This window comes from Nannospalax galili, unplaced genomic scaffold (genome assembly GCF_000622305.1).
Source record: "Nannospalax galili isolate Female #2095 unplaced genomic scaffold, S.galili_v1.0 scaffold324, whole genome shotgun sequence".
NCBI classification, from domain to species: domain Eukaryota; kingdom Metazoa; phylum Chordata; class Mammalia; order Rodentia; family Spalacidae; genus Nannospalax; species Nannospalax galili.
This window is the reverse complement of record NW_008353027.1, coordinates 2772044-2786154: the sequence shown is the minus strand read 5'-3', so window position 1 is coordinate 2786154 and position 14111 is coordinate 2772044. Positions and strand designations below refer to the sequence as shown.

General features: G+C 43.4%; 1 protein-coding gene across 1 annotated transcript in view; it reads left to right on the top strand.

Moving 5' to 3' along the window:
• Window positions 1-4431, top strand: part of Bves (blood vessel epicardial substance) — a 45622-nt gene extending 41191 nt beyond the window's left edge. Inside the window, exon 8 of the mRNA XM_008850294.3 lies at window positions 968-4431. Within this exon, the coding sequence (XP_008848516.1) occupies window positions 968-1089 (122 nt within the window). The 3' untranslated portion in view covers window positions 1090-4431. The remainder of the gene's footprint in view (window positions 1-967) is intronic.
• Window positions 4432-14111: the final 9680 nt, after the last annotated feature.

Sequence of the window (14111 nt, the reverse complement as noted above, 5' to 3'; positions counted from 1 at the left end):
GTTTGTACCTGGGCTGTTTGTACCTGGGCCTGTGCTTGTACCTGGGGTTGTTTGTACCTGGGGCTGTGCTTGTGCCTGTGGCTGTGCTTGTGCCTGTGGCTGTTTATACCTGGGGCTATACTTGTGCCTGTGGCTGTTTGTACCTGGGGCTGTTTGTACCTGGGCTGTTTGTACCTGGGCCTGTGCTTGTACCTGGGGTTGTTTGTACCTGGGGCTGTGCTTGTGCCTGTGGCTGTGCTTGTGCCTGTGGCTGTTTATACCTGGGGCTATACTTGTGTGGAGCTGTGCTTGTACCTGGGGCTGTTTGTACCTGGGCTGTTTGTACCTGGGGCTGTTTGTACCTGGGCTGTTTGTTTGTACCTGGAGCTGTGCTTGTACCTGGGGCTGTTTGTACCTGGGCTGTTTGTGCCTGGGCTGCGTTTCTTCCACCCGGCACCTACTTTCCTCCTCAGTGCTGAACTTGCGCTGTCAGTCCCTCTCATATCAGTTCAGGAAGTGGCTGAACTTGTAGAAAAAAAATGTATTTTAGGGAGAGATGGCTCAGCAGTTAAGAGTACTGACTCTCTTGCAGAAGAACCGGGTTTGAATCCCAGCATCCACTTGGCAGCTAACAACCATCTGTAACTCCAGCTCCAGGAGATCTGACACCTCCTCCTGACTGCTCCAGGCATTGCATGACACAGGTGCACTTATACACATACAGGCAATACACTCATACACACAGGTAAAAATAATAAATGGGAGATCTGTGTGCTTAAGAAGCTCATACCACCCAAGCATACTGCTCCACATCTGTTCCAAGAATCTCGCTCTGGACTGTCGTTCATTGAGCTGCCAGATTGGAAACACACGTAAAGGTGTTGCACTCCTGGTACTCCCTCTGGTGTCCAGGCAGTTTTCTTTGTCAGGTGAGTTTACCCGCGTGGGGTCATTAATGCAGTCAGCATCTCCTTTTGTTTCCTCACAGATGTGTCCTCCCCGCAGCAGCGATCCTCTGCCAAGATGAAGCCAATAGAGGAAGGGGTAGAAGATGATGATGAGGTCTTTGTACCGGTGTCCAGTACACTTAAAGCCCGTCGGTTGCCTTGATCAGAACTCAAGTGATGCAGATGGAGGCTGCCCTGACAAGATCCTGACCAGTCCCAGCACTCTGCTGTGACTTCTAAGTTGTTGGCATCTGTCTGTCCAGATCAGGAGAGTCAAAGCACAGGAAAGCGAGAGAAGACCACAGATGAGAAGTGTCTTTTACCTGTCCTTCCTACTGGCTTTTCCAGTTTAACTGAGCCTTCTGGCTAACCTTGTTCTATTTCGAGATACATATATTTTCACAGTAGAGATATGATTTAATTTAAAGAATCTTAGGGCCCTGTAACACAAATGCCTTTTCACTTACTTAGCCAAGTTGTGGCTCATTTTTATCACAGATAATTTTTTCTCTGCCATGGTAATTTAGAACAAGTTGTTCTTTTGATAATGTAGCAATGTAAATTGAAATCGAGGCTGAGGTAACATTAAAAATCTGACCCTTTGTTCACTTGATTTTCTCATGGCAAATTTTAGAGAAAGATATGATTTGTGTGGTTTTGTTCCTGACCAGGCCAGGAGTGTTTCTCCACTAGTCACCCTCTTTGGGCAGTGCAGATAGCACATAGTGACCACCTCATAGAAGCATGCTCAGATTTCCTGTGTCCTGTCATGTATCAGCAAATCTGAAAGCTGAGGCAGAAGTGCTAACGAGTGAAGGCCTTTCTGAACTAGTGCCAACTTTCAGCTAAACTCAGCTTCCTTATGATCTAGAACCATCTTGGTCACATGCTCAGATGTGAGAAAGGCCTGACATGGAGGTCAGGGAGCTGGGGGTTGCCCAGAGGTTGAACAAGTGCCACAGGATGAGGTTGCTGGAATCAGCTTTGTTCTTTGGTCTGGTTCTGGAGATTGTTCTTCTAGAAGCATAGAGTATACTAAGCCAGGTGTGGTGGCTGATACCAGCACTTGGGAGGCTGAGGCACAAAGGCTGAGAGTTTGAGGTCTACCTGGGCCACCTAGCAAGATTGTGTCTCATACAAAACAACGTTGTGGTTTTTTGTTTTTTGTGTTTTAAAAAGCCAGCTAGTTGCAGAGCTGTGATAAGAGCATCATGTACTGTGTGGTCCTTGTAAGGGCTAAGTTCTAGATCCCTCTCTTTTTTTTTTTTTGCTAGAGTCACATTTTAGGAACCAGTGATACTTAGCCTATGGGAAATGAAAAGATTTTGCCTAAATCATCGATCCTTCTGTAGAGTGGCACAGGGGCCAGGCCACTTGACTGAGACTCGGTGGTGGGCCGTGCTAGTCTTGCCCGTTCATGTTGGTTTCATGTACTAGAATCCAGCTTCGAGGTAGTCCCCCATCATGTTCAGTAGCACGGAAAACTTCCAAATAAAATAGTTTCAGTTGAACCAAGCCAAAATGAAAAGGTTGATTGATTTTACTAACTGAGCAAGCTCTTTCAAAGTTAGGAATTAATTTAGGAGGAATGAGCAGTGGTGATGTAGTCTTGGCTTCCAGATTGTAGCTGTTAACCAGGAGAAGTATCTTTCTGTACCATGACCCCACGTGGCACGTGATAGTATGGCTTTCCTTTAACTTGGGGGACGGTCAGCAGCCTGCTTAGCCCACCCATGCAGACAGCTAATTTAGAGTCACTCTGGAAATGATAGCCCCGAGAAGAGTATCAGGTTCTGCTGTGGCTGCGTTTCACGGGTGTGGTGCTGCCATCGACTTTTCATCCCGTCTCACCTTCTGGCTCAGCTCACTTTTTCAACCCTGGATAGTGAAAAGGTCATCTTGACTGATCTGCCTGGTTTTGTTGAAAAGTATTTTCTGTTGTGCTGGGAATGAACCTGTTTTAAAAGCACACTGCTAAAAGTGGTTAATGTAGAATCATTTACTATTTTCACTGAAGTGTGTGTATATCAGTGTCACTGATAATGAAGGTCATAATCTCAAGGTTAGGAATCTTTAGAAAGCCACTTAGGCTGAACGAGAAACTTGAAACTATTCTTAAAGACATATCTCCAAGGAAGACAAAGAGACTCAGAGAAAAGGAGCCCTAAGCCGTTAAGTAGTCCTTCCACATACTTGATTGCACAGTAGGAGATAAGAAAAGAGAAGAGTTTTAAGCACAAGATCTAAGATGACTTTAAATTCATTGATACAGAAGAGCAAGTGTATTTTTGGACAAAGCATAAATTAATAGATACACCTTTGCTGCAAATCCCTAATATGTTTCCACTGATTTTGGGCCTTCATTTAGCTATGCGATCAATATCAGAAAATGGTTTGCAGAAATTATTCTATCTACATCCCCAAATCTGTTTAAATGTAGCATCAAGCCAATTGTATGAATCTGGAGTATAATATTTATACTAGAACATGTCATGTATATATTTTGAAAGCCCTCAGAATATTTATTTTATAAAACTGATAGAACAGATATAATATAAACCCTCAGTGATATCTGTCTACCTTACATTCATAACAATGGGTGCTGTATAGCTGTCTTAGTACCCTTAGCTCTCTGAAATCTTTCCTTTTCTCCCTGTCATTCCATTGCACTCTATGGACATCATTTGTGTCCCGCTGCTCCAAGTGTGCACTGAGACTCCGCCTTCGGATCTGGCTTTTCCGTGTTTCTGAAGCTTTCGTGATTTTATTACCCAGGCCTTCCTAACAGTTTCAGTTTCTGGGTCTCATTGTGATCTTGAACACAGAGGCACTTGGATGCTGGAAAAATCATTGTAGAAAGCTGATGTGGCCTGCATAGTCTGCATTCCTCCAGTAAAGGTTCCATGCTAGAAGGTGGTGGCTCTCCGCCACCCAGTCCTGCCTTTGCTGGCTAAGTGTGCTACTCCCACAGTGTGGTTCGGAGGATTCACTTTTTATCTAAATCCATTTGTTTGGTCATTTCTAAAACTACAGAAACCTTTGACCCTTCTACACCCCAGTTTCCCTTCCCTTTCCTTTTCTCCAGTTCCCAACATCCATTTCTGTCAGCCACTAGAGTGATTAAAATTCCCACCTACTCCTGGTCCCCAGGGCTTGACAGGGTGTGGGGTTAAGCACAAGAGCAGTTCAGTTCTACGACTCCTAGGACAACACTGCCCCTGGTGGTAGCCATGTTTTACCACAAACCCTTCTAACACCTTGTGTACAGTGAGATAGTTTTAAGTGTCATGATTTAAGAAACTTTTCAAGTACCTTTTATAAGTTTTCTGTTTTAAAATGAAGGATTTCATGAATGCTTTATATAGGCATGTTATAGGAAATTGGTTTTAGGTCCCATTTACGTTAATAACGTTCACTTCATAATGAAGATCTTTGACTATAGCTTTATAGTTTAAATTCTCTTATATATTGGCATTTGATCAAATAAATTTCCTACTTAGAAAAATGCGTGTATTTTTTATTTCACTCCTAACTCCATGCCCAAAGGCTGGGCTTGGTTCAGTTAACTGCAGAGATTAAAGAGCTGCTTTGGGGAGCAGCCCTCCAGGAGTGATGCTCTTTGGTTGATTTTACTTTATTTTTTATTTATTTTTATTTTATGTTTATGAGTTGTTATGCCTGCATGTGTGTAAGTGCACCTGCGTCATGCAGTGCCCATAGAGGTCAGAAGAGGGCACCAGATCCCCTGGAACTGGAGTTAGGGGTGGCTGTTCACCACCATGTGGGTGGTGGGATTCGAACCTCAGTCTTCTGAGAGAACAACCAGTGTTCTTAACTGTTGAGCCATCTCTCTAGCCCATTTTTACTTTATTTAAGTGGCCCAGGGTCTGCTGTCTTGGCTTCCTTTGGTCAGGGAAGGAGAAGGCTGCAAAGCAACATCAACAGTTGACTACACACAGTTCAGAAGCCTTTAGAGCTTCCTTTTGGGGACAGGGTTCACATCTGAACATCCCTTCTGGTTCCAATAAGCTTCAGTGATACAGGAAGTCACTTGAAGGAATCAGAAACCCCTGGATCTATACTGGGGTTGCTAGGGGGAAATATTCTGTTCTTGGAGAAACCCACAATTTCTTTCACCATGTCTCTAAGGTACCAAACTGAAATCTTGACAGCCTTTCTGAGCACCTGACATGCCCAGTCAGCTCCAAGTCTAGACTCAAAAGGAAAGGATAGCTTCTGCCACCATAAAAGGAACTGATCAGTGGCTCACTATACCATGTCACCTAGGGCTGATGTCCACGTTCTAAGCCCTTGATTTCTGGCTGAACCATCTGTGGGGAAACTTCCTGATGTCTCAGCCTATGTTGGGATCTGAGGGCTGTCTGTGACATCTGTCACCCTGCGGGTCACCAGGGTTGATTTGGGCTGATCAGAGTTGACAGGTGAACATTCCCCCTTCTCTATGTGTGTCTCCCTCTCAAAGCTCTGTGCTCAGTAGACAAGGGCAACCTCCCCAACAGAGGAGAACCTTTTTTTCAGTCAAAGACAAGCACGTAGCTGTGCTCCCCTACCAGAACCACCAAACACGCTCCCAGTTCAAAAGTTTCCACTTGGTGGGGAGTGGGGTGGTTCTGTGGCGTTTGCTTGCCAGACGTGGCTGTAGCTTGCCATCAAGTCACATTGACAAACTCTGGCCATGGACCTGTGGGGAAGGACACAGCAAAAGAAATGCATGACAGAGGTTCTGTGTTGCATAGTGCTGGTTGTTCCCTGGTAGACATGGCTATGGACCTGCTTTGAGGCAAAGGCCTGAGCATGACTTCCTCACACTGAATCTTTGGGTTGAGTGGCGAGGTATCAAGTCAGCAATTAGATGCACGTATCTGGAACTCCATGGATGCAGGTTTCTACACTAAAGGGCACTGTGAGCCTGACAGATTCCTACAAGGTTCTGTACCCTATTTTTCCCCAATGAATAAATAATAATGAATTGACTTTTGATCTTTCGTTTTGAAGCGCGTTAACATTGGAAAGAAGATTTGCACAAGTAGTGAACCAGTATTTTTTAAATGATCAATGCTTGATTTTTAAGTTTTAATTATTGACCTCCCCACATCTTTTTTTTGTCTTAAAAAAAACATTTCAACATTTTTAAGGGATGGTTTTAATGTAGTTACAAAGCAAATTTGAAACATAGCATTCAGGCTACAAACAGTCAAATCATAGGATAAGGCAATTTATAAAGAAGTGAATAAATTGCTTTGGAAAGACTAAATTTACAAAGCATTTCATACAGAACATCTCAAACCATCTTAACATCTTTATAATCCTGTCCCCCCTGGCACCCTCCCATAGTCCCCCCCCCCCCGAGCCCATGTACTTTGTCATCCCTGTTAAGGCCCACTGTGTTGTCATTGTCCCCAGCTGTTCCCCAGTGCAATTCCATCCACAGAGTCTAGTCAGCCTGTTTTTGAGTCAGTCTCTCATGTATCTGAGGCTGGCCTCAAACTCACTATGTAGCTGAAGACAAGTTTGAACTTCTGATCCTCTTGCCACCACCTCCCAAGTGCTGGGATTTAAAAATTATATACGGCCATAAGATGCTTTCTGAGTACAGGCTAGACCAGTACAACAGCATAAAATGATGAAATGGTTTCAGATTCGACATTGCAACTAACTAAAGAACTGTCACTTGTGGGGTAGCTTGTATTATCCAGAGTGCCCACAATTACCTCTACAGACTTGAAGAACTGTCACTTGTGGGGTAGCTTGTATTGTCCAGAGTGCCCACCATTACCTCTACAGACTTAAAGAACTGTCACTTGTGGGGTAGCTTGTAGAGTCCAGAGTGCCCACCATTACCTCTACAGACTTAAATTTTCATTCATTTTCCAAAATCTGTGTCAGACGGATCTTCTCTGTGTACTCCGGCCAAAGCAGTGTATTTCAGAATACTGACTGTAAGGCAATGGCATTCTTCTACTGGTTTTCTTCCATTCTTGTAAAATAGTTATTCATTAAGACATGTCAGTTATGTCAGCAGGTAATGGATTTATTTTTTAAATAAAATGAATGCCATTCTCTCCTTCTGGTGTCCCCTGCAGCAGAACCCCAACTTGATTTCCCGCCTATAGCCCGACATTTTCCAGTTAACCTCTGTACTGATACCAAAGGAATTGGGAAATTTGCAAGTAGAGAGACAACCTTTCTGATGGGGCCTCCTAACTGCAGAAGACAGCAGACTTTCTTCACACCGCTGGCAAGGCCCTTTCCATGACCAGGGCCAGTTACTTCTATCTCTGCACCCCGGCCAGGGCGCTGACTTCCCATTCTTGGCACAGGAATGTGTCTGCTTGGCATGCCTGTGATCCCCCTCCAGTGGGACCCCCACAGTGAGCATTCACACCTCCCAGGTGCCATGTTGTACCCCCCATGTAGACTGCTGTCCCCTGCTTGCTACCCTTTGCTGTCATGGGTTATACACAGTATGACTGAATAGATTGCAGTTGGCCTTCCATATCTTTATGGTCAATCAAAAATCAATCCTGAATCCAAACTATTTATAGGAAATGATATCTCTGCTGAACATGTTCCTAAATACAGTGAAACAGTTATTTCCACAGCATTTGCTTTGTGTTGGACATTGTAAGTAATCTAGGAGTGATTGAGTCAATGTCCATGGGAGGATTCCCATGTAATATGTATGGTAGAATGCATGAGGTCCGGGGGTGTGTGTGTGGAGGCGGGCATCATGGGGGTCTAAATTTGATTAAGAACTGTTGTATGAATTGTACAGAAGCTCAACAAAAAAGAAAAAAAAATTTTTTTGTCTGAACTCACAGAGATCTGCCTGCTTCTGCATTCCAAGTGCCGGGATTAACAGCATGCACCACCATGCCCGGCCCTGAAAATAAATATTTTTAAAAGGAAAAATATCACTGAATGTTTGACTTAAGTACACACACACACACACACACACACACACACACACACGCAAGAGAAACAAGGAAATGCATGCAGTATGAAGTATTCTGAGAAACATTTTGAAATATTTTGGCTAGTGGTCTTACATTTATTTGGGTATAAACATGCATGATGTGAATCCTTTTCTAATCAATTTAAACACTTGTCCTAAAAAAAACAGTTTTAAATAAATTTAGAAGGAGATTGTTTCACTTAATAGCATATATTTTATACTGAAAACCAAATCTTTGAAATTCTAAGATAGAGCCCATAAAGAAGTACAATGAAAATTTATACAGACCCCAGAACATGGAAAGTTTGCTTTTCAAAGCTGTGTGTGAATGAGTATCATATACACCTTACCTGTCAAACAGTTACAACTTCCATAAGGGAAATTATATTTGAAATTTAAGATGGGAAATTTGAAGAGTAAAGTTCTCTAGAGTGAAAGATGGATATTACTAGCTACAGGAAAAATTGTATCATGAGCATAGCTTAACAGAGGAAGGAAAAATAGCATCGCAAAGGGGGTTTAAAGACGATTAAGATATTTTTGTATGAAATGCATAAAAACTCGATAAAAATACTTTTTTAAAGAAGATATTCCTTAGCCATTTTTGTTTCTTCTTTTAAGAACTCTCTATTAAGATCTGGGTCATTTGTTTCCTTGGTTCTTTGTTTTTTGAGTTCTTTGTATACTCTGGAAACTAGTTCTCTATCAGATATACAGCTGGTAAAGATTCTCTCCCACTCTGTGGGGCTTCCTATTTACTCAGCTGATTCTTTGCCATATAGAAGCTTTTTAGTTTAGGGCCTGTGATGGCTAATTCTGGGTGTCAACTTGACTGGATCTGGGATTAACTGAAATGAAAGAGATCTTCTTGATTGGATCATCTGAAGCTGGAAGACACACCCTAAATGTGGGCGTTACCTTCTGATGGCAGCCAGTATAAAAGACCAAGGCAGAGGAGAACGGGGGGCTTCTTGCTGCTTGCCTTCTCTCTCGCTGGTGGGTTCGTCTTGCTGCTGTAGACTGAAGACTAGCTGATCTTTTGGAATTTGTCAGACCTTCAGCACCAGATTGGGACTACTGAGACATCCAGCCTTGTGGACTGAGCGACTACAGATTCTCAGCCTCTCCAGTGTGGTGCAGCCATCATTGGACTACTCGGACTCTACCCTGTGAGCTAAGCTGATAAATCTGTATACATACATACATTTCAGGTTTCACTTTGAGGTCTCTGATCCATCTGAAGTTGATTTTTCTGCAGGGTGATATATGGTTCTAATTTCATTCTACACATGGACGTCCAGTTTCAAGCGCCATTTGTTGAAGGTGCTCCTTCCAATGTGTATTGGCATCTTTGTCAAATATCAGGTGACTCTTATTACACTAACACTTTATTTTATTTTTTTGGGGGGGGTTCTTTTTGAGACAGGGTCTCCCTGTAGCCCCAGCTGTCCTGGAACTCACTATGTAGACCAGGCTGGCCTTGAACTCACAGAGATCTGCCTGCCTCTGCCTCTGCCTCTGCCTCCCAGGTGCTGGGATTAAAGGCGTGTGCCACCACACCCGGCAATAGCACTTTATTTTTAACCAATTGCGTTGCTTATCTCCATGGTAACTTCCTATAAGCTGGGACCAGGTGGGAGTCTATTTTGGCAATAAAAACAGACAAAAGTTCATCTAACTCCAAACAACGTGGGGAAAGGAGTTCTCGGAAACTCCCAGGAGACTTGCCTTTGGCTACAAGTCATGCTGCAATGTTGGACAGCTAACATCTTCTATTTGGGCCTCAGTTTCACCTGTAAAATGAGGTTAAACCAGGTAAGGTAAGGGCCTTTCCACCTCTGTCTCTTTCTAATTCAAGTATGTATGATCCTTAAGGACTGTCATGAGGACCCCTCACTCCATTCCATTGTTGCTTTATTGTCCAGTTGGATCGGGGGTTGGGGGTGGGGATGGAACCAAGGGCCTTTTGTATGTGCTCCACCAGTGAGCTGCATCTCCAACCCAGAATACTTTGGGGCTGGGGATGATTTGGACAGCTTGACAGTCTTCCTAGCTGCCTGCCATATCTGACTATCCTTTCTATCCAGCAGTGATATCCTTAGGACTTTTCATTACCAATACTCAACATTTGCTTTTATACTATTTGAAGGACTTCTCAGTGGCGATCTTCAAAGCAGTGAGCTGGCTAGAGAACCCTTTCTGTACTTTGCTAAGGCTTTCCTCCACAGAAGTCAGAATTGTTGGATTTCAAAACATAAATTTCAAGTAGTCCAAAGTTTCTCCAATTGGAATGTGCTTCTTCTCACTGGGGTCTCCTCCAGAGTTAGAGAAGTATACCAGAGTAGAGATTTGCATTCTAAGAAATTCTGAGATGCTGCTGCTGCTGCTGCTGTTGAGGGAACTACAGGGAACTACACTTTAAGGTCCCTTTAATCAGTTTAACCCTTATTTGACAGTTTGAGAAAACTATGATTGAGAAAGTTGAAAAAAAGTGTCTTAATTCATTTTCTGTTATTGAAGTCGAGCAGGTTATTTTTTTTTAAAGAGGTTTACTCAGTTCACAGTTATGGAAGTCCAAGGGTAGAGGGTCCATATCTGGTGAGGACCTTCTTGCTGGTGACTCTACCGAGTTCCAGAGCACCACAGGGTACCTCATGGAGAGAAGAGAGAAAAAGGAGGGACTGGGAGGGAGGAGGGGAGAGGTTAGATGGGGGTGAGCCAGAGGCTTGCCAGCTCTTCTTATAAGGCCACTAATGCAACTATGGGTGTCCCACCTTCAGGACCCCATCTAATCCTAATGACCTGTCAAAGGCCCCAACTGCAATGACCACTAATTAATGATGGATTAAATCGTCAACACATGGATTCCACAGCACATGCCTTTAAAGTAGCAGCAAGGGAAACAAGAACTGAGCACCCTTCCTTTAGTGCTTTCAACCAAAACAACCTGTACTTATCAACTTTAGGTCAGTAGTTCTCACTTTTTTCCTTTTTAATTAAATCATTATTGTGTGGAGGGGAGCATCAATGCCTTGGCACATGTGGAGGTCTGAGGATGACTTTGTGGAGTTGTTTCTCTCTGTGGGTTCTGGGAATGAAACTCAGGTTGCCAGGCTTGCATCGTTGGGCAGCAAGTAGACAAGTACCTTTATCCAATGAACCATCTTGATGGACTGGTCTCAAACCTTTCATAAAGAGCCACTTGGGAAGCCAGGTCTAGCTCTAGAAACCTACCATTTGATGAAGGCCCAAGGTTAAGAATCTGTGAAGATACTGACATGAAACACATGCCTGGTGATTCTTAATCTTGGCCCCTCCTCATCAGAATCATAGATTACAATGCAGTTCACCTGGACATCTGGAGGCCTAAAGGCCTCCCAGGTGATTCCTAAAGTAAATTGGAAAAGCTCTGTACTGGTGATGGTCTAGAATCCTCCCTATGTGCAGGCAATTGGGTGACTGGAGGCAAGCAACCAGCTGGCTCAGACCTTGCATGCTAGAGGAGGAAGAGAGCAGGAGAGGCAGGCTGGGTGTGCTGAGTGACCACAAGAGGTGGGTTGCAGGAACAGAAACATTCAGACCAAAGCAAATGCAGGCAGTCTCACTGGGAGTTTTGATCCAGCGCTCTCAAGACACTTCTTTGGGTCCTTGCCAGCTTCCAAAGGGTTAGAAAGACATTTCTCAGTTCTGGGAAATATCAGAGAGTATTCAAATCAGAATTCTGAAATGTCTTTCATCAGTTACTATAATCTCCCTGAGCCCAGTCACACATTTGTTTGTAGTATACAAATATTAAATATTAACATAAATATTGACACAATTGCCATCTTTAGGAGAGCTTTGTGAGAATCACATTCCAAGCACCAGTGTAAACTGTTGAGAAAACAAATGTTTATATTAATTAGGGACATAAATGAACACTTCGGATGAGAGTGATCTTGTCACTAAATTAGATGCTTGAACTTGTATCTAATTTATCCTTGCTTCTCAGCATCTGTTTAACTCCAGTACCCAGAGCCACCTGGGTGTGACAGATTGTCACTCTAACAAGATGTAGTTCCTCTCTCTTCGTAATGTGAAATGTTTCAGTGTGAAGAACAACATCAGAGTTTTAAGAAATAAAATCTCAACAAAGATTCTTAGAGGCCTTACACTCCTGCTGGCTTGAAATGTATGGCGTGACCAACATGAGTATTTAGTGTAGCATGGGATTTTAGTTTTGACCTTTCTTACTAGAAATCCACTCAGAAAAGATATGTTGTCCTAGATAATATGTTAACACCAATATGGCCAGAAACAAGAACACCTGCATCCTACATGAAAACCATAAAGCTCTCAGAATTACACACTTTTCCATGCAGAGAATTCCCAGGGAGACTTATTAACCATAAGAAATATTTAGACATTCAAACTGTAGCTGAGAATCATTTCAGTGAGTGAGGGAAGAGCGCCCTCTGGTGGTATCGCACAGCTGCAGTCCATGGCAGAACAGAGAAACAGTTTTTTGAGACAGGGCTGGCCTCTAACACAGGATCCTCCTGCCTCAGCCTCCTGAGTGCTTTGATTACAGGTGCCCGCCCAGACTCCTGGTCTTTTCTGCAGACTTGCTGCATGTGTGGATTGTGGGATGTTTAAATTCCATTAATCAGGTCTACCCTCAAACATTCATCACTTCAAAGAGGAAAACATCAGCTTCTAGCTTTTTAATATATAAAATTGTATTTTTATATAATATAAAATTTTATTAGAATTTTATTTAGTGTGCTTGGGACGGGCTGTGCATATTGCACACATGGGGGGAAGAACAGCTTGAGGGAACTGGTTCTCTCCTTCACCCTGTAGGACCTGGGGATGAAACTCAGGTCATAAGGCTTGGTGGCAAGTGCCTTTACCCACTGAGCCATCTCACCAGGCAACCTGAGATAAACAGTTTATAATTGGTAACTATAATAATCCTACTATGAAACACAGTGTACCAGAACTTCTTACTCCCCTCTAAATACCACTGACTGACTTCTCCCTATGCCTCCCAATCCCATCTGGAACTGTAAAAATTCCAGAGACCTGCTGCAAAATGGACATTAGGACACACTATTTTGTGTTATATTATTTAGGTCATATTTTACATATTTACTTTAGAAGGGCTTTATTGAGACATTGCACTTGTATTTCTTCTTTTTTAAAATGTAATTGTTTTGTGTATATGTGATTATCTGTAAGTGCACCACATGTATGCAGTACCCATGGAGGCAAAAGAGGGCATAGGATCCCCTAGAACTGGAGTTTAAGTGAGAGTTGTGAGTGCCTGATGTGGGTGCTGGAAACTGAGCCCCATGCAGGTGCTCAGAGGCCAGAAAAGGGCATTACATTCTGTGGTGCTGGAGTTATTGGTGGTTGTGAGCCACTTGATGTGGGTGCTGTGAACTGAACTTGGGTCCTCTGAAATAGCAGCAAGTGCTCTTAACTGCTGAGCCATCTCTCTAGCCTCCCATGGTTATTCTTAAAGTCCAGCGCTATAATATAAAAAATAGTTGAAAAAAAAAATCTATATGGGGCCAAGGAGGTGTGGTTCCGTGGGGAATGGTGCTTGCTGCCAAGCCTGGTGATCTGAGTTTGATCTCCAGGACTCACATGGTAGAAGGAGAAAACTGACTTGTTCTAGTTAGCTTCTGCTTCTCTACTGCTGTGATAAAACCAATGTGGGGAGGAAAGGGTTTATTCAGCTTAGAAGCCCAGTCCATCAAGGGAAGCCAAGGCTGGAATGCAGGGAAGGAACCGGAAGCACAGGCCATGGAGAAACACTGGTCACTGGCTTGCTGCTCTGGTCTGTGCTCAGCCTGTTCTCTTATACAACCAAGGACCACCTGCCCAGGGGTGGAACCACCCACAGTGGGCTGGGCCCTCCCGCATCACTCCACAATCAAGAAAATGTCCCACAGACATGGCCACAGGCCAGTCCATAGTAGAAACTCCTCAATTGCGGTTCCCTCTAACCAGGTGTGTCACGTTGACAACTAAAGCTATGTAGCACGTAACTCCTATATGTCATCCTCTGACCTCCACAAGTACGATAGTACACCCCCTTCTCTGCATAAATAATTGTGATAGAAAAATTTAAAAAATCTATACAAAGATTTGGGGAGCGCCCTTCTTTGGAAGCTTTCTCTCCCTGTTTTGCCTTTCAAACCTGCTGTTCTGACAGCTCTGAA